The 20,061-nt window shown below is 38.2% G+C and overlaps 1 protein-coding gene across 3 annotated transcripts; it reads right to left on the bottom strand.

Annotated features, from left to right (window-relative positions):
- Positions 1–1,324: 1,324 nt before the first annotated feature.
- Positions 1,325–19,963, bottom strand: LOC127654786 (splicing factor 3B subunit 1). Of its 3 annotated transcripts, XM_052142205.1 has the most exons (25): positions 19,854–19,963; positions 15,090–15,262; positions 14,884–14,985; positions 14,613–14,727; positions 12,651–12,730; positions 12,333–12,521; positions 11,997–12,246; positions 11,689–11,901; positions 11,153–11,274; positions 10,846–11,043; positions 8,904–9,005; positions 8,648–8,827; positions 8,455–8,541; positions 7,925–8,195; positions 7,300–7,445; positions 7,024–7,170; positions 6,811–6,936; positions 6,495–6,716; positions 6,225–6,407; positions 5,012–5,123; positions 4,143–4,263; positions 3,907–4,038; positions 3,535–3,807; positions 3,212–3,428; positions 1,325–1,860 (listed from the first exon to the last, which is right to left on the bottom strand). In XM_052142205.1, the coding sequence occupies exons 1-25, from the start codon at positions 19,879–19,881 to the stop codon at positions 1,702–1,704; spliced, it is 3,948 nt and encodes a 1,315-aa protein (XP_051998165.1). In that variant the 5' UTR covers positions 19,882–19,963; the 3' UTR covers positions 1,325–1,701. The 3 variants fall into 3 exon arrangements, with proteins under 3 accessions (XP_051998165.1, XP_051998166.1, XP_051998167.1); XM_052142206.1 differs by lacking the exons at positions 14,613–14,727; positions 14,884–14,985; positions 15,090–15,262; positions 19,854–19,963 and adding an exon at positions 13,032–14,577; XM_052142207.1 differs by lacking the exons at positions 1,325–1,860; positions 3,212–3,428; positions 3,535–3,807; ... (15 more) ...; positions 11,997–12,246; positions 12,333–12,521 and having other exon boundaries at positions 12,710–13,671.
- Between the last annotated feature and the right edge of the window lie 98 nt (positions 19,964–20,061).

Genomic DNA, 20,061 nt, shown 5'->3' on the forward strand with positions numbered 1-20,061 from the left:
TCGCCTCAATCTGTGTGGTGGAGGACGAATCTCAATTGCCTCCGTATCAGAGACCGTCAATCCACGCATCTTATCACGTGGCTTGTTGAGCACGTTCCTGCGGAGACTTAGCACATGAGGAGGCTTCACACTATTCTATATGGCATCCACACACAACTCACCACAAGCCCCACCGAGAGCAAAAACCACATTATAGCGACCACGAGGAGGTTAACCCAACATGACTTCACCCACCCTAGCAACCGGGCCAATTGGTTGCTCGGGAAGCCTGACTGGAGTCACGCAGCAATGCTCTCTATTTCTTATTGTTTTGTACAGTTGTACAACTGTATGTGTATCTGACTGATACTGAAAATCTATTTAAAGATGCATGAGAGTTTGGATTAGTGGGTCAAAAGGAAACCTCAGGAAGTAGCTGTTGCATATGTGTTTACACAGGACCAGCTTACAACAATTGGCTGGTCGCTCTGTCTGACCAGCTAAAAATGCCCTGTCTGATTGGCTAAAACCAGCAAATTAACCAGCTTAGGCCATTTTAACTAAGCAGGGTAGGCCTAGACAGTCACAAATGTATAGGATGGTACAGTCCATGATAAACCACTTTTTTTTTGACAACTTTCAATATGAATAGATATCAATAAAAAGGACAAACATTTAAAATAATTCCCCAGATTCACTACCCAAGACTGGCCTCAAGTATGGTTTTTATACTGAGAAACTCCAGGAACCAACATGTTTGTTCATAAACCACAAATTACAATTTCCCTCCACCTATGCAGTGTTATGTCTAAGTAGAATGTGGTATACAAGCAAACAAAAACTGAGATAATGGATTCATTTAAAATGAAAATTCCTCAACACAGGAATTGTGAATACACAAAATATTGCAATATGAAAACAAAAACAACATTTAAAACTCAAATCATTAACTTAGAAAAGCTTCCCATACTCAAGTCAAAGATTTAGGTTTTAAAATGTCTAGTAATAGCATATTTAGCTCCAGTTAGATTATCTTTTTCTTGTCTTATGGCTTGGTTCATACTTTACTCAATTCTGACTTCTTCATAGTAAATGTAAAAAAGTTTTTGAAATTGTAACCAACAATTCAGACTGAAACCATTACCAAAAATCTGATATATAAATGTGCGTTATCGGGTTTGTAAAAAATCTGATTTGTTGTTTAAGGACTACAAACAATTAAGTCAGATACACTTTAAAACCAATCTGACTTTTGCTGCCTGTCTGAACAAAGCCTTGATAAAATTTAATAAGGATTTAATTTGGTTGTGCTGAACTGCCACAAAAAAACAAAAGGTGAGCTCGATAACTTTTAATACACAAATGTTTATTCAGCCAAACTAATCAACATAAGAACAGATATGTGACTGAGCAAGAGAGCAACTTGATAGACCAGGACACAAGTCTCAAACTTAAGATTTACCAATGTTTCACAATCCTCAGCAAATCTGCTCTTATTTTAACGGTCACTTTGCATGGTGCCATGCTGTAAAAACAGAAACGTCAAAGTTTCACATAAAACATTCTTTTTCCCCCAGCTTTTTCTGTTCTTTAATAAGAAATAAATTTTCGACCACAGAATTCATGGTACTAGTTGCAATCTACCAAAGAACATAAAAAAATGGAAGTCCTATAAACCATGAATAAGACAGATACAGATGAGAGTGCACAGGTAGTATATATTCACAGGTAGTACTCCAACTCGTAGCGAACAAATGAGTTCTTCTCATCGTTATAGACAAGAGGATAATGTGCAATCAATGCATCCTGGGAGCCAATATAGATGGAGTTGTAGATCTTCCAGTACACATCACGGACTTTGCGAGCAGGGTGGAACAAACCCTATTGAGAGAAAGAAAAAAAATTAAACCATTAGAAAACTGGAACTTTTTAAGAATATATATATATATATTAGTAAAGAGCATGAAAAAATATTTCCAAGCAACAGCATGAGGATATCGAAACAACTTATTGCATGCCATCTGCACTTAAAAATTTTTTTTTTAACCCATATACTGTGTTCCGGTCAAAACTGAATGGTTAAAATTTCTTTCTGAAAACTGTACTTTATTTCAATCAGTTGGAATAAAATTTTTGGACTTACAAAACATTTCATAAAATTTGATTGCCATTTCACTTTGTTACTCCTGTGGTGTTCCTGGTCTTTAAGTGACCGGCCACTCAAAATGAATGTATTAGACTACAAAATATTAAGTGTTCAGAAGCCTCCCAATCCTTTAGAGGAGCACATATGTGGATGTGTGTTCGCTCACAAAGAGTCCTCAGACATGTGCGCGTACAAAAACACACCCAACGTGTGTGCAGTGCCCTTTTGTGCATTGTCTTTCCATCTACACTTTATTATAACATTATTATATTATGTTGCGTTTGAGCTCGTTTGAATTGCGATAGTCTTCTGTAAGTTATGATATGTCATTGTCTAGGTTAAATGTATGTTTCAGGAAGTAATAAGGAAAAATGTGACCAAGACACTCCGGTTTATAATATTTATGTGTTAGTGGGAATAAGTCTCTGAGTGAAACATTTGTTCACTACATTTTACTAATTGCGTTCTTTCCAATTATATTAAACGCATGGACATCTCATCTTTACGTTTTTATCAACTCTGAATATAATTGTAGTTGATAACAAATGTGCAAATTATGAGAAATCAAATTTGTCAGCAAATTAAAAGCAATATTTAAGAATTGGTGGGATCAGCTATATAAGCTTAGAATGTCCAGATTCTAAGCTTTAAAATGACACCTATTTTGTTTAGATCAAGGAAAAGGTTATTAATTTATTACATAATTATAATTTGTTTTCTGCAGGGACTGCCCTCCACTAGCCCAGTTAGTACAAGCTCAGTTCAATGAATCATATCAATAAAAAGTAGATATTTTTAAAATGTAAAAAAAAAAAAAAAAGCAAAAACCTGTCATAATTACAAAAAAAAAAAAGTTGACAAAGATCATAGTGGGACGGTCATATTTGAATGGGAACACAAAAGGCGTTATCACAAACTAACACAAGGGTTAAATAGTTGGTCTAGGGACACATGCATCAGATGGATGTCTTATCCTGTTGCGTCTCACTGTCTCCCCCCTCTTGAGACCCATTGCTTTAATTGCATTTCGTAGTTTTACAGATTACATGTAGGTCAAGAAATTCCCAAGTGAGACGTGTGATATACCTGCAAGCAATACTGTAGCATGCGGCAGGGTCCGATCGCCACCCGCAGACCCTCAAGAGCCCCCATTACAGCTTGTATAACATGAGGAGACGTCTCAAAGACATTGGGCCACACATAGTTTAACAAATGATTAAGAGAATCCTCGCAGCCAAAACCATAAACGCCAAGAGACATATGCTGCACCACAGCGCTGGCTGTCTGCCTGTGCACGAGATCTCTGAAAAGGAGAGCACAAATACAGGATGTTATAAAAGACTATTAAATTAAACAAGTTTTGGGTGGCATCTGTATTGTGTGAAGCAATAATTAATTTCCTCTCTCACCGGTCCATTAGAGCATCCTCCAACAGAGGTGTGACAGCATAGATGTAATCTTTTCCCATTTCACCAATGTACTCAAACAGGAAAGACAGAGACTTCAGGACACCATTCTGAACGTTAAGCTCTGGAACGCGGTACTCGTTCATCAGTGCAGGAAGCACTGTGAAAGGTGAACACGTCTCTGCCACGATAGCGATGGCTACCGTTGTGCACACGCGGTTCTGACGCTCCTGTACCTTTAGATTGTTGAGCAATGTGGCCAGCACATCATGAGGACTAGAGAATTAAAAATATTGGAATAATATTAGACCAACATTGTATAATTTTAACTCCAATGGTGCATTCTGCATTTCAGAGAAAGAATTAATCTCATACCCAATGGCCTTGGCAATGTAGCCGAAAGTGTTGACAGTTGCTCTGCGGATGGCCTTCTTGTGGGCTTTCAACAACTCCAGCAATTCAAAACAGATTCGCATCCACTCTCTGGCAGACACGTACTCTGCACCCCTGTAAAGACATGATAATCAGTGTTTGAGAGGGATTATAAAAAGGAGATAGCAGTACAATCAGGAGATAGCAGTACAATCCATGCAATGAACTGGAGCACTGACCTGTCAGCAATTCTACCCACTAGATCAATGCAATTCTCCTGCACCTTCTCATGCCTGTTCTTCAGGATGGGCGTCAAACGTGGAAGCAAGTCTTTGATAGGTGGGGTCATTTTGTGCATACCTGAGAATGGGACATTTATGCACTTAATTCAGAGTCAAAAAGCAGTAGGACATATTTGTCACTGGTAGAAATGTTTTAAATTGAAATTATGCATTTCTCAAATACTAAGTCTTTCTCTGTCAAAGGCTGGCTAATAAAACAATATACATTTTTATCGGAAAAAAACATTTTCGATATTTAGCTTATGTTCTACATCTAGACGGTCGGATCAGGTACGTCTCGATAAAATCACAAGCAGTTCGAAAAAGTTACACACACAAACAGCTAACTGAATCAATAATGAAATCCACCAGTTAGGAAGAATAAGCAGGCTAGTGGCTACCTTGTCCTGCAGTCATGGAAACCGGTAATGAGATTCGCTAGCTGATAGCTATCTATCTGTCTAAGATGATATCATTGTGTACCAAACAGGACAGCACAGACAAGGCAATACCAGCTATTGATCAAACACAACAACAACACCTTCAACATCAACACCATTGCCATTTATGCATGTACTATTCAGTTAAATGTTTTTTCAAGATCATAGCCCTGTCACAGGCAAGAAAGTATTTCTTATTCTTGTGTTGTTTATTTGTGGTTGGCAATCCAGCTTATGGTGCTTTAACGTCACCTACTGAGCTGGACTATGACGCATCACAAGAAAGTCTAAGTGGAGTCAAACGTCTGCTAAAGATGATGAAATTTGCTATATAGTATTTGAGTCAGAGGTCGTTAGCTTGCAACACTAATAAAAGGATACACTTACCAATGACATTAACAATGGCTTTAAGGGCTCCAAGGATGCTACCCAACACTTCAGGGTATTCTTCTCCCAGATACTCATACAACACCACACCCAAGTGTCCCATTAGCTTTTCCTATAGGATATATAGGAAAAATATATATTAGTGCACATTATTAATACATAAATTAACTAGTATAGTAAAATGTTTCAGCCCATACAGTATATACATAAACAGGGCATTCATAAAGTATTCAGGTCCCTTCATTTTTCACATTTTGTTATGTTGCAGCCTTACGCTAAAATGCTTTCAATTATTTAATCTTTTTACATCAATCTACACTCCATACCCCATAATAACTGGGTAATAATTTTTGATAACTTTGCAAATGTATTAAAAAGAAAAACTTAAATATCACACTGACATAAGTATTCAAACCTTTAACTCATCGAACCTTTAACTCCGTACTTAGTTGAAGCACTTTTGGCAGCACATACAGCCTCAAATCTTTTAGGGTATGATGCGACAAGCTTTTCACACCTGGATTTGGGGATTGTCTGCCATTCTTCTCTACAGATTCTCTCAAGCCCTGTCAGGTTGGATGGGGCCTTCGGTGGACAGCCATTTTCAGGTCACTCCAGAGATGTTCGATTGGGTTCAAGTCCAGGCTCTGGCTGGGCCACACAAGGACATTCACAGAGTTGTCTAGGCTATGTGCTTAGGGTCATTGTCCTGTTGGAAGGTGAACATTCAGCCAAGTCTGAGGTCCTGAGCGCTCTGGACCAGGTTGTCTCTGTATTTTGTTGCGTTCAATGCAGCCAAAAAAGTTTTGTAGCCTTCCCCAGATCTGTGCCTTGACACAATCCTGTCGGACTTCTACAGGCAATTCTTTTGACCTCATGGCTTGTTTTTTTTTGCTCTGATATGCATTTTCAGCTAAGACCTTATATAGACAGAAGTGTGCCTTTCCAAATCATGTCCAATCATTTTAATTTGCCACAGGTGGACTCCAATCAAAGATGATCCATAGAAATGGAATGCACCTGAGCTAAATTTCAAGTGTCATAGCAAAGGGTCTGAATACTTATGTCAATGTGACATTTCAGTTTTTTCTTTTTAATACATTTGCAAAGTTCACACTAAAAAAATAATTTTTTTGCTTTGTCATTATGGGGTATGGAGTGTATATTGATGTGAACAAATAAAATTATTTATCTTAATTTGGGCATCCCTCACCTCTTGGCATGTCTTCATGACCACCGCTGTACGAGAAATCAGGTCAGCAGCCTGTTGACGGACTTTGGCGGATTTGTTGTTGAGACGCCACAGCACTGTACCGCAGATCTGAGGCAAGTATGGTTTAACTCTCTTACCCAGAGCATTTACCACCGTACCAAAGCCATTCAGCATCACAGAGTCCTGAAAACAGAGGTGAGATCGTGATCAGTCTTAGACCAGGATATTCCAAACAAGACATTTTTAAATGCAGCCAAGTCTGTCACTCACCTCAGTAGTCTGTTCTTGGAAGGCATACAGGATACCGTCAATAAGCTGCTCCTCCAGTTTGTGATCAATGTCGGCAGCACCAAGGTTACCCATGATTTTCTCTATGGTCTCCATTACCATCTTTCTGTACTGCTCTGCTTCATCCTTCAAGTCGTCCACAATACGGGAGATGATCTCCGCTGCCCCCACCTTATTGGCCAGCTCCACTGTAGTGTCCACCAACTGGTGAGTGATTAAATAGAGGAGCAAAGTTAAATAACGATGTTGTTAACTCACAAGGGGTAGTTATTCCTAATTATGTGATGATCAAGCACACCTGTCTGTAGTTGCGCCTATCCAATGCCATTCTGTGCTGCCAGAAATGTTTAAAGAAAGGGGGCAAGATCTCTGTTTTAATGTAATTGGCTTCCACACCATCTGTGCCACAGCACTGCTTCACCACCTATAAAAACAAAAACAAAAAAAGTGACCCTAACTGTACAAAAAGATAAAACATTGTTTCTTAATAATTGCTTTTTTCCTGATATACCTTAAGGACAATCTTCTTCATCTCCTCGTCTGGAGATTGGAACTCTCGAATGAGGATAAGCATCACTTCTCTGGTATAGTAGTTGGCATATTCGGCATCCATAAGAGGAATCAAGTATCCAATAGCTTTCAAGAAGGCAGCAAGACCCTGAGTGGACACAATAATAAAACTTCCCATTAAACTTGTGACTCTGACAACTGAAAAGAAAGCTAACACCACAACACCCCTACTTGAGGTTTTCCATCAATTAAATCCTTTAAGCATAATTTTGCTCACCTTGCCTCTATGTTGCCTGATACCTTTCCAAAGAGGCTTCAGAACAGAATCAAAAGACTCAATACCATACGGTGTGGCAGCTTCAGCCAGGGCAGCGATAGCCAAAGCACTAATGGTTCGCACTTTCTGCTGCTCATCCACAAGACCTGTGAAAAACATAAAAACCATTTATCTTGAGACTGGCACAAACTGCAGACAATAAACGTCTCATATGTTAACTCTGAGTTTTAACTTAAAAGGGGACTGTTTGACACAAGTACCAAAAGATTTAAATACACTTAAGAGATCCTGAAAGAAATACCAATGCTAGCAAAGTTTAAGGTAAAACAATTTGAAAGTTTGAAAAGTCCAAATATGATTCAGTATGCCACAATTTAAATCACATCATTACCAGCAGGTAAGTGTAAACCAATGTGAGATTTTTCAACTTTAATCTTAAATGTTTTTTTTTAATGCATAGCACACCGAAGGTTGAAATCATCTATAAAGAGTCACTGGAGCTGAATTATTTGCATAAAATTGTGAAAACGAATGAGGGATTTAAATACAACGCTTGCCTTTCAAGCACTGGATTTGGACAATATTATACCACCAGAATAATTCCCTATCAGTAGAACACACTAACCATGCTCTATAATCTCCACCAAGCTGCGGAGATGGGGCAGGATAGCACAGCCCATGAGAATGGCAATCTGCTGTACAATCTTAATGCCCGTGTGACGAGCCTGCCAGGATTTCTTGCTCTTACAAACAGCCTTGAGGAAAGGCAGGAGAGATGGAATGCCCAGGGCAGACGCCACGACAGCAAAAGCACGAGCTGTCGTGTTTCTCACATACTCATCCATGTTGTCAATGTCAGGCCTCATGGTTGAGATCATGGTGGCCAGACCGGCAGCCTGCAAAGGAAAACATGAAGGGATTAAAAATAATAAATTTAAATTTATTTTTTGTGTGAAATTCCATTAAATAAAAACATTTACTTAAAATACTTTTCAGAAAATTTTGGAACTGACACAAGGGAGAGCAAACATTTCCGTTAATTGGCCAAGGGGGCATAGTTATTAGCCAATGCCAATTATTTCATGATATCAAATATTTGATTAATTCCATTTGCCGATATATTGGTCAACCACTAATTAGAATCAACTGTCTTACCTTTGCCAAGTTGGAGATGATCTCTCTACCTTCTACTCTAGCATAGTAATCTTCATCAATTAGCAAGGGCTCAATCACCACAAGAATCTGCAAGAACAAATGAATACATTTTAGCAAAGACACAGCAAAAGTAATACATTTATAAACACTTTAAACAACAGGACTATGACATCATCAGGCACAGATGAATTACCTTGTGGACGTAAGGTCGAACCAAGTCATCTAGTTTGTAGAGGATACGATCGATGACCTTCACCAAAAGATGTCTCTCCTGGTCCTCCAGTGTAGGAGACATCAGCAGTGGCAGGATCTGGTTAAAGAGGGGCCCTGCACCAAACTCTCTGGCCTTATCTGTGATTTGGCGTAGAGCCGCCTGAAAGGAAAGAGATGATTAGAGGTAACCATAATCATGCATTACAGTTCAATAAAGTGTGAGAGAGGATGTTAACCTTTCTCATGGGAGGTGTTCCATTCTTAATCTTCAAGAGAAGCTTCATGATCTTGCGTTCTTTCTGTTCTTCTGGACTAAGGGTGGACTCATCAACTTCAACCTGAAGAGATAGGATGATCACGGACACATTAAAAATAAATAAAAATAATAATAATAATAATATACAAAAAGCATGTGGATTAAGGACAGCTAACAATGTTCCCACTCTTCCCACAGTGGGAATGACTTTTTCAGTGCTTCATGATAACTGAATAAAAATAATCTGAAGAGAATGTACTCAAACAATTTCTAGCTAATGAAAATTGAGCTAAGCAGAAAAATAAATTGAAAAATTAGAATATATACGCAGTATTGAAACTTCCTTAACAGGATTGTTGCAGTTTTTAAAATCCAATTTAAGACCAAGATCTTTTTCGAGACCTGAACAAATAACATTTATACTGTACCCCCATACCAAAACCCACATCATCTCAAAATAACGTATCACAGACTCCTACTTAAACAGGCATGGCATACATTCAACATGGCCATAACATTGCTTATCAGTAAAACAGGGTAGGATATACTGTATGCAAGTTTTAAATACTCAAGACATGTTATTCACATATAAGATTATACGTCGAAAGGCAATTCATCTGCCAATTGTTTTTTAAAATTGTAGGCCTTTAATACATTTTACCAAAATACCAATTTATGCGATTCATAGCGCAGAACTTTTAACTTTGAAGGCTGAAATACATTTTAAAATAAGAGCCCCTGGTGTATGCACTTCAATGCTTCCAGCGGATCATTCAAACAGAAAAGTAAAATAAAACATACACTCCAATGATCTACATCACATTACAATATATACAATTAAAGGTGAACTGTCATATTTTATCAACACTATATCATCATCAACAGTTGATCATTAGTGATAGCTCTTCATAAATTGATGATACAGCCTAATGATTGCAAACTGCTCTGCAACAGCTGGAAACACTCACAAGCCAATCTGAAGGATGCAGCGCATGCATTTATTCAATTAAATCATATTCTTATGAAATCTGATAACCCCAAATTTAAGACCTCTTTAAATGATAATTAAGACTTTTGTTGTATCATTTACGATATTTAAGACTTTTTATGACCTTAAATTTGGGGCTCTTGGGGCTTTTCTACTGCATGGTACAACTTGACCCAAATAGACTCTGCTCGCTTTTTGGGGGTTTTCCACTGTGGATAGTATCTGGTACTTTTTTAGTACCACCTCGGCCGAGGTTCCTAGGGAGCCGATATTAAATGTGACGTCAAATTCTGCAGATCACCAATTGGTCAGAGAGATAGTCACTACCAGACACATCAAGGAAAAGTGGAAGTAGTTTGACAAAATGGAGGCTAAACGGCGAGCAATGGGAGGGAGTGTGCCCTAGACTGGCGTTGATCCACGATGGAGGATGGAATGTTTTGTTATGTTAACTCTATACTCTGCTTGAAAGCTTCACTTTATTTAGTTGACCAGGTACTGGAAAGTCTGCTTCAAAAACAACCAGGCCAATTTAACTGTTAAACATGTGCAAAATCACCATGCAATAACTGCTTTGTGCAGCACAATGAGCTAGTAGCTAACAGCTAGCGGTTGTGTAATTGTTTTGGTCAGTAATGTTTGTGTCGTGTTTAATATGATGTCACGGCAGTAGAGGTGACCTAATTATGACGATCAGCCACTGCACTATACAGCAGTGGAAAAGAAAGCTCAGAAAAGCAAAGAGAGTAGAGTTGAGGCGAGTCAAACCGTAACGTGCAGTGGCAAAGTGCCTTTTTTAAGGATCAGTGGGAACCCTGCTTAAGATGTATCTAATTTCCATGACATTTCCAGTTCTGGAAATTACATTTTTCAAACTACCTAATATTTTCAGATTTTTTATGAATAAGGGTACCCTGGTTTAAGCGGGACTAACCAATAGTTTGTCAAAGTACTGGATGTCATCTGGCTTGAGGAAGGGCAGGTTTCCAGAGGGTTGGTCGTTGACTTGCTTCATAGATCGGTCCTCTGTTTGCATGTGGAAGCCAGTCATGCCTCCAATTGGGGTGGGGGTGGCGGCTAACTTACGGGCAGGGGTGCGAATGGGCACATAGCCTGCTGGTGGGGGCAGTACCTAAGAGAATTGGTAGGGGAAAACCAATCAACATCAGAATGTTGATAAACGGTCAACAGAATTTTTAGACAGAAAACAAAAAGTTTTTTATGAATCTTAATAGAATTACTTTGTATCCTTCTGGAAACATGGCATCAAGCTCTTCATCAGTCAGTGGGCGGTTCCTCTCGTCAATCTCTCGCTCCCAGCGCCAAGCCTGCAGCTGTTCTGGAGTCATGCTCATCAGGTGCCCTGCAAACATTCAGAATCACTGCAATTGCCACAAGAAAATTTAAAAACTAACAAAATGGATAGTTCCGGGTCAGAAATCTGACAATTTGAGCCACATTTCAAGCCAGTGACAGCACAATTCTGTATACGGTTCACATTTTAAATTGTATAACAGGATACATTTTTCATGGCATATTGCTTTATTACAGTAATGTGTAGAATTTCTGCGCCTGTCTGTGCGAGCAGCCTGACTTGGCCCTACATAACGTCTACAATGCCTCAAACAATGGCGCAAGTTTTTTATCAATGAAAGTCGGGGTACAGTTTAAAAATATTATTTTTGCAATTATATTTGATACTGCTAATGGCATATAAAATTCACTCAAGTAATAGAATTAAATAAGTGGAGCACAATCAACAGCATTGGTCCAGTACCTGGAGTGGGTGTGGCCATGTTCATAGCAGGTGTTCCCAGTGGGGTCTTTCCAGGAGTGAGAATAGGTGTTGATGATCCCATTTGACTGGATGGCGTTTCATCCCATCTTGACTTCCTCTTGCTTGCCCCTGGGGTAGGTGTCTCGCCCACTGACTCATCTCCTCTGTCAGTGCGTGGGGTCTCAGCCCAGCCGCTGCCATGACCAGGTGTCTCTGAAATAAAAAAATATTATGATTTAAAACCAAAAACTCTGCTTCAAATATCTACTGTTAGAAATTGCACAATTAGATGGACAGAGAATACAGACCTCTCTCCGTTTTTGGCGTCTCATCCCAGCGGTTCTTGCGCACACTGGAGGTAGCCCCTCCATGGCCAGGAGTAGCATGCCCAGGGGTGTCTCGACCAGGCGTGGTAGCTCCGGCCGGGGTGTGGCTTGGTGTGGGCTCCCACATACGGGAACTAGGTGTAGCTCCTGGAGTCTCACTACCTTTGGAACGGCCAGGTGTTTCATCCCAACGACTGTTGGAAGGTGTGTGTCCAGGTGTGTGTCCTGGTGTCTAGGTTGCGAAAAGATTAAGATTAACTATTGTACTGGTTGCATGAACTTGACAATGTTGCTAGAGAAAAAATGGTTTACACTTACTTCAACAGCTCCATCTGCCTGGTCCCAGCTGGAGACTTTTTTGGGTGTGGAATTGCTGGGGGTTTGGTCAGCTGTCTGGTCCCAGCGACGTTTACGTTTGGCTATGGCAGCCTGAGATGCAGCAGATCCGTTCACTGCTTTCAGCTCCCCAGATTTTGCTTTCTCTAGCATCTGCAGCCTGATCTCTCTCTGCAAAGAGATTCATAAAGGTTTTAAGAAAAAACTTGTATCTCTTTCAGAATCAATGAAAGTACTATAATAAAACAATGCCGTCATTCAAAACAAGCAAACAAAGTCTTAGGAAAGAGAAATGTTTACCTCTTCTTTGGAGAGATGCTGCTCCTTCATAACATCCATGTACGTCCTGACCTGCATCTTGGGGTCCGGTGTTTTGCCCCCTATGCGAAAGAGCACCAACAAGATGCGAGATGGTCAGCTGAGTGGGAGTTATGAATAGCGTTTTCACACACACAAAGTACTACAGTCAACTGTCCCTCAATAGATGGCCTTAAATGTTTAAATTAATGTCCTCTCAAGACAAAACAGCCCTAGACAATAAAAACTAAGGACTCTTTACAGTCATACATTAAGAACAGGCAGGTACAAAGAGGTTTCTGTTGCTTTTAAGAGGAGATAAGGAGAGTATATTATAGCCATCACTGATGCAGGGTCCTGGGCTGTGTTCTCCAGAATACGTACACTTTCAGTGCCAAGGGTCCCTCTGCAGTCAGACTTCAACCGGCAGAAAAGAAGCCTAGAAAATTTCTCTTTACCATTAGTAACACTTTGGAAAAGGGTTTGAACTCACACAAAATAGCATACCACCTGTTCTGTTCTTGTCACTCATTTATAAACAAGGGGGGAAAAAACCTTGTAGTACTCAAACCTCTAATTGGTCCAACTTAGAATAATATGAAGTGTACGTGTTGCAGTAAGAGACACTAAACACTTTGGGGAATATTCATAGATAGATAAATTCTGAAATGAAGGACTGAAAATGCAAATTTGTGTGTATAAGTGTGGAACTATCCTCATTAAATAAAAATACTACGATGAATTGGTTAAAACAAACTGAAATGAGAGGGTATGGCATGAAGTTGTGACAAATTCCCTTTATGATGCTTTAAAATATATTTATCACTTTCAAAAAAGTAAAAAAGTTTCTGTGAAGCCATGGTGGTTTCCCCTGACAGACCCTTTGGCCTCACACCAGGCCAGAACTTCCAACTATAGTCTTGATTTAACTGACAAACACGCTTCTTTCTGTTGACCATAACCTACACAGGACGAGTTGCTGCACCCTTAAGAGAGTGCAGACAGGACTGGCATAGCAGTACTGCTGTAGGAGAGAAATTAAGGACAGTTAGTATGGGCCTGTGGAATCTTGGTACACAGATTCTTCAATAGATATATCTCTATTTTATTATCATAAAATAGAAATATATTTACACAACAGTTTTGTAAAGATTCCTCTGTCTGGGACTACATGCAAAATGTTTTGCCTGATTCAGAATCAATTCCCTCCCATAATCTGATCTTAAGTGATGTGGTTTTGCTCTTACTAACTTCCTAATTTGTGATCACCCACGGGCATAAAGGTTTAAAAATATTAGTCTATATGTCAGAAAATCTAAGCTTTCATTGGCCCTTCATTTCACCTTTTTAGGCTTTGGGCCAACTACAATAAGTATAGTAAACTGTAATGCTTGTCCACAGGTGGCTTTTATTTTGTATTTTTTAAAGAGTTCCACTCTTGTTTGATACCAGGAATCTACTGATACATTGCTGTCTTAAGCACATCATGGGTGTCTAGCAGACATGTCATAGGGCAAATAGGTAGAATATAGCCTACTATGGAATAATAGAAAAGTGAGAAGGAAAACTTCAGGGCAAGCAACACTATAGTGTACTTATACCTCAAAGTGTCTGTGGTGCATAAACCCTTCGAACAACACTCCTACCTGCAACCTATGTCCTGGCAGGAAAAATGACACCACCCAACTAACTTTCTCCCCACCAAGAGAAAAGAAAAAAGCATTTTGACAGTAAAGCTCGATGCCCAGCTTCTTTGTAATTATGAACTAATCTCAAATGATCTGTGGATGTTTTAATGAGGCAGGTTTATGTAGGAGAATTGAACCCAGGGAGCAAGCCGTTGGGTGGTGTTCGAAGGGTTACGCACCAAAAAGGCTGGTCTGGACCAGAATATCAGAGGAAGAGTAAATAACGATCATTATGAACAGATTTAATAAACTAAAAGAACAATAATGTGAAATTTACCATCTGCAAAAGGGTCGTGACGCTCTGGGGAGATGATCATCTTTTGTCTGCGTTTCTTGTACTCATCCTCACGGTCTGAGATCTTCTGTGGTCTGTGTTCCGCAAAGGGATCATACTGCAGAAAGGTGATAAAGAGAATTGTGATTCATCATAATTCTCTTCTATTTTAAACATAATAGAAATGCAATTTGGCTAAATTTAATAAAAGCTGAAGCCATACTCAATTCATCAGGAAGCAAAAAATGCATTTAAGAGTGTTAAAGTCAATTACCTGCTCATCTGACTGAGGAATGGAATTGAGAATTGCAACTGGAGCATGGTAACCTGGTTTCTTTGGTCCAAGCAGACTTGTGGATGAATCCTCATCATCATCCTAAAATAAAATAGTTAAGAAACTCAGATTTTACACATGCACCAAATACATAGCTGACAAACTCAAATGAAAGGATTACTACTAGGGATTATGTCATCACTTACGTCTTCTTGCTCGTTGGCAGCAATTGAAGTCACGTATCCAGCAAATCGGCTGTCACTGCCTCCATAGATTTCCTGGTCATAATATCCAGTGGAATCAAGCCCAACACCTTGATCTGCTCCTTCCACGAGGGCAGCCTTCTTCTCCTGGATTTCCAGGATCTGCGCCTCAATGTCTAACAATACAACAAGAGATTAATACTTTAAGACCCGTCAACAAGTCCAAAAGGGGGCGCTATGCCACGAAAAACAGTTAAAGCTTAATGTTCAAGTCTTCAAATACATAAGTCTCAGAATCTGAACTTTTCCTAGATAACCAACAGTTACATAAAACAATGGCTGAAATATTGTTGCCCTGATACCAAAAATTTGGCTTTGGTAAGATACCAGCCATGGTACCTCGGTATCGATACTAAAATCAACAAATAAAAAGCCTCATATGTTTTATGAAATTACACAGAAAATTACTTGATTAAAAGAACAGCATAAAGTCTTACAGATTCAAATGATGCATTTTCTATTTTAATTTGTCTGGATTCCATGTTAAATGTTGTAATTAAATGTTATGATCAAACAGTGTAATCAAATCGATACAGTTTTAATCAAAAAAAAATATAATAATTATTTTTTTGTTTTACAAAAAAATGTAAAATTTGGTACAAAACAAAATGCAGCACAACAGAGCTTCACAGCATTAATGAAAACATGAAAAAAGTGGATTATCCGTTTCACAAGGCTGCTTATGTTTGCGATAATGCTTACAAATAATAATACTACAACAACCATTTAATATTATATAATTGTTATTGAATATTATTGTTACTTTTTTTTATATTATATTTTTATACAGTAGGTATATTTTTCAGTCTTCAGTTTCACGCATCCATTTGAATAGAGCTTTCATGCTAGCAGGACTATTACTTTGACAGACCTTTGAGTTCTTTCTGTTTTTCGAGTTAGTTATCATTTGTGTGAGTGTGCAGCGTATGTGACTGTATATAATTAATTAAATTACATCATTCTGCTGTTTAAAGATCACACTTTGGCATATCCAGAGGTTTTTAATTTTATTTTCAAATTATCGTTGATTTCATCTCAAAACTGTCACATCTCATAATATTTAGCTAATGACAGCATATTGTAATACGGTACTAAAATTAACAACAAGATGATATAGTACCATTTGAACTTTTTTGGTATTGTGGTACTTTGTTGGTACCGGTAAACAGAGCAACCCTAACCTGAAAACATGTGTCGCAAATCAGTGCCACCTAGAGGTTATGGGGTAGAAATATTAATATGAATATAAGTGTCTTTCAAATAGCACTTAGACAAATCATACATCAAATGAAAGCTCTAATTCTTAGTAATGTGACTAGTTTATTTTGTTGCCCAAATACCAGTTTGAAAGATTTTCAAAAGAATCACAAAGTGAAATATGATATCTGTAAGACAACAAATCAAAATGTCTCTTATACGCCGATCACTGCAGCTGTAAGCCCCAAATAGCTAAACACTATGCTTTTACCTTAGGCAGTTTTCTTTTTAATTGTCCGTAAGCTTGCTTGTGTGAATAATCTAATGTTATATCATAGATGACCAGAACAAAATATGCAGTCCAGTAGGAAACATATGTTATCAACTATTGATGATAAAATGTTTTTGTGTGTGTGTGTGTGTGTGTATATATATATATATAAAAATGAGAGGATCTCAACTTTCTAATGACATCTAGATTGAGCTTCTAGTCCACTCAAGAGGCCAAGATTTTCAATGAAACAATGTTACTGCTATAACAGTTTTTGACAATAAAGTCTACAGTTTGTGTAAATGGTGATCTTATAAAATTGAGTGAAATTTGCAGGCAGTAGCCCAAAAATGCTCCCAAGTTAAAGAAGCTAAAATGCTTAAGTGATTACAATAATTTGTTACAACTGCTGAGCACTGTCTGCAGATAATCCATAATTGTTTCATACATGTCAGCATTATGTCTGTATGTAGGTTGTGTCTGACTGCTACACTGCAATGTTTATTTTTCAATTAATCATGCAACAGACTGTAATGCAATTAATCTGCATGTTACCTAATAACAGATTGTAAATTTGTAACTTGTAAAATGTTTTGCGTAAACTCATTAAAGTTCTGACTATGTTAAAGGAGTGCGAGATGCAGAGAACAAAAATCACTCTGTTGCATAATAGGACCATGCTAAATAACTCTAAACTGAACAGTCCACACACTCTACAGAGTGATAGAATACAATCAAATCCAATTTAAAACATCTATAAAAACTGTTCCACATAGTGTTAATCTTTTAGTTCTCCGTGATTGTCTGCGTGTTTGGAACGCCATTTTAGATTCAATACATCAGTGTGCCAATAACCTAGTTTCCATCCACTTTTCGCACTGTTGTTATCGACAAAGTGTGCCATCATGTGCCTGTTTCCATTTAAATTTAGTTTTTTCGATAAAAATTGTGTGCGTGATGTCATGCTTAAAAAAAACACTGTCGCATAAAGGGATGGGCATTTTGTCTACTCGAGTACTCTGACAAATTACTGGGGCAATGACATGTACATAACTGTATATATAGTAACATGTCTGACAAACGTCTTTGGCTGCTGAATTACATCTTGTTGTTCCATTGTATCGTCTATTCATTATTATAGCCTGTTTTAAAATAATAGGTTACAAAATATACAAAAGATTGCATAAATCAAAAAATGTATTATATTTTGAAGATTTGCTGCCCAAGTAAATGAAAGTATGCACACAACGCACGTGTCTGTTCTTCCTTCAGGTTACCGTTAAGCGTGTAGCAGTTTTCTGAACGGTCCATTTTCAAATTGCGGTTGGAGTAACAGGAGACGTAATAACCATTGCGATTTTAATAGGCGTGTTAAGTTGAAGTTCAGTTTTGAAGACGCTGTATTCTGTTCCATTTAGCTGCGCTCTGTCTAGCTGTTTGAAACACTCGCCTGCTGTATATGCACTGAGTCAACTGCCACACAACGTGTGTGTGTGTCAGTGTGTCCAAATATTCGCTCCTGTGGGAAAAGCCATGATGCTCAGTATTGTTGTTGCTGTGATTCATGAAAAAACATACAGAAATCTGTGTATATCGCTAATGGTGTACCTTTCGCCTCCCACATGTCCCTAATTTCTTCCCCTCAAAGTTTTGGTAAAATGGGAAGAGTATTGAGACAATTGAAATTAGCCAGCTTACTATAATTTTAATTTCACAAATAAATGCAATCAGAAGACGAGGAATTGCAATCAAAGGGAGCCGTTGCCCTTCTGACAGGACTGTAATATTGGTCCTGATGTTGCGCCATCCACAGGATGCCACCGGTTGCGACCATAAGTAAACATTCATGGCCCTGTTCAAGCTGGCAACCTGCACCAAATAGTGTGGAAAACGTTCGGTCTTAGTATAAGGACCATCCATTGGTGTGTAACTGTATGCTGTGTGCACAGCTATTAAAGAAAAATTAATGCTATGAAATATCAGGGTTTACATATGATACACTCCCGATATTAGACATTAGATCGATCATCTAAAGCATTGCCATCATAACTGCATAATATCCCGGATATTTGTCCAACAACTTTTAATAACCAACTGGACTTGATTGTCATCGAAAATTAGTTTTGAGTCATAATGCAAATGCCATTTTCTGAAGAAGCTCTGCAAAAGCGATCCGAGGTAAAGAGGGTTAGATTTAAAATGTTCAAAAGCTTGTTTTCTGAAAGTGAACTAAGCATTGGACAAATAGTTCTGATAGTTTATAGTCTTTAAAAAAAAAGTGTAGAACATTTTGAGAAAGTCATTCAGCAGACTTTTTTCATCTACAGAACAGGGTAGGGCTAATTTAAGTTTGTGTAAAGCAAAGGCAACTATATAGACCTAAAAATATAATTTTTTTTGTTTGGTATTTTTTTTATTTAATGCTTTGTGATGTCATTTATTCAATTTAATACAGGGAATATCCTGGAATTTTTTCAAAAGCTATACAATAATTTAATATAATTGGTCTATAAATTAGTGTTCCAAAAAAGCACACTGAAGCTATTTGAATTATAATTTAAAACATTTGTGAACAGAAATATGTTTTTTGTATTGCGGGCTAATTTCCTTACTGCCGTCTATTCGTCAGACTACAGATTGAGGAAAATTCTGTTATGGGACACAACATTTTTGCGTAAATACATTTATGCCTAGTTTCTCGACAAAGAGTGTTTCCAAACCCTTTTTTCACGACATTTGAAATACCGACATAGAAGTAATTCACTAGAGTTAAATGGAAAAATATTATGTCGACACATATGAAATTTAAGCGACAATTTGCATTTCCATCAGCTATATCAGTAAACTTTTTGATTCGCTACACCTATTTGTCGCAACACACACAAAAAAACCTGAGATGGAAAGTGTCTTACCACCACAACACTCAAACTTGAGTGTTTAAGGCCAGAACAGTTTTATACAGACTAGTATATGTTTTTACAACTTAAAGTAAATATCTGCTATCAGTCCCCAATAAAGCTCTCCAGATGAAGGTTGTTCTGATATTTCTCATGTGCGCCACGATCAGGTTTAATTCAACGGACAGACGCCATATTCTATTCACCACCTCAAAGTGGCCTAATTCTGCTTATTTCTCATTAATTCCACTTAGAACTGAAAGAACAATAACGCCCAGGAAAAATACATATGATACGATAAAATGCGACATTTTCAAGCAAATTATTAGAAAATAAACGTACCTTCGTGTGTTTTGGCGATCTCCGCCATTTTCGTGCTGCTGTGTGCGCCTCAGTCCCGGAAGGCCTTTTCCTATACATCCGGCTCCACTGCGCTTGCAACACGCTTGCGCGCTGCGCACAAGAACGCGCATGTGCAGTGCACACAACCACTAGGCGTCAATACAGCTGGAGAACGTCAACATTCTTTACTACCCAGCTCTCTGCTTGA

Source organism: Xyrauchen texanus, chromosome 14 (genome assembly GCF_025860055.1).
Source record: "Xyrauchen texanus isolate HMW12.3.18 chromosome 14, RBS_HiC_50CHRs, whole genome shotgun sequence".
NCBI lineage: Eukaryota > Metazoa > Chordata > Actinopteri > Cypriniformes > Catostomidae > Xyrauchen > Xyrauchen texanus.

Excerpts from the sequence above, each read along its gene's own strand:
- LOC127654786 (XM_052142205.1), bottom strand. The coding sequence starts at position 19,881 with ATGGCGGAGATCGCCAAAACACACGAAG. Across the intron at positions 15,263-19,853 it reads GATCGCCAAAACACACGAAG|ACATTGAGGCGCAGATCCTG; the intron begins GTACGTTTATTT and ends TTGTATTGTTAG. Across the intron at positions 6,717-6,810 it reads ATAGGCGCAACTACAGACAG|TTGGTGGACACTACAGTGGA; the intron begins GTGTGCTTGATC and ends ATCACTCACCAG.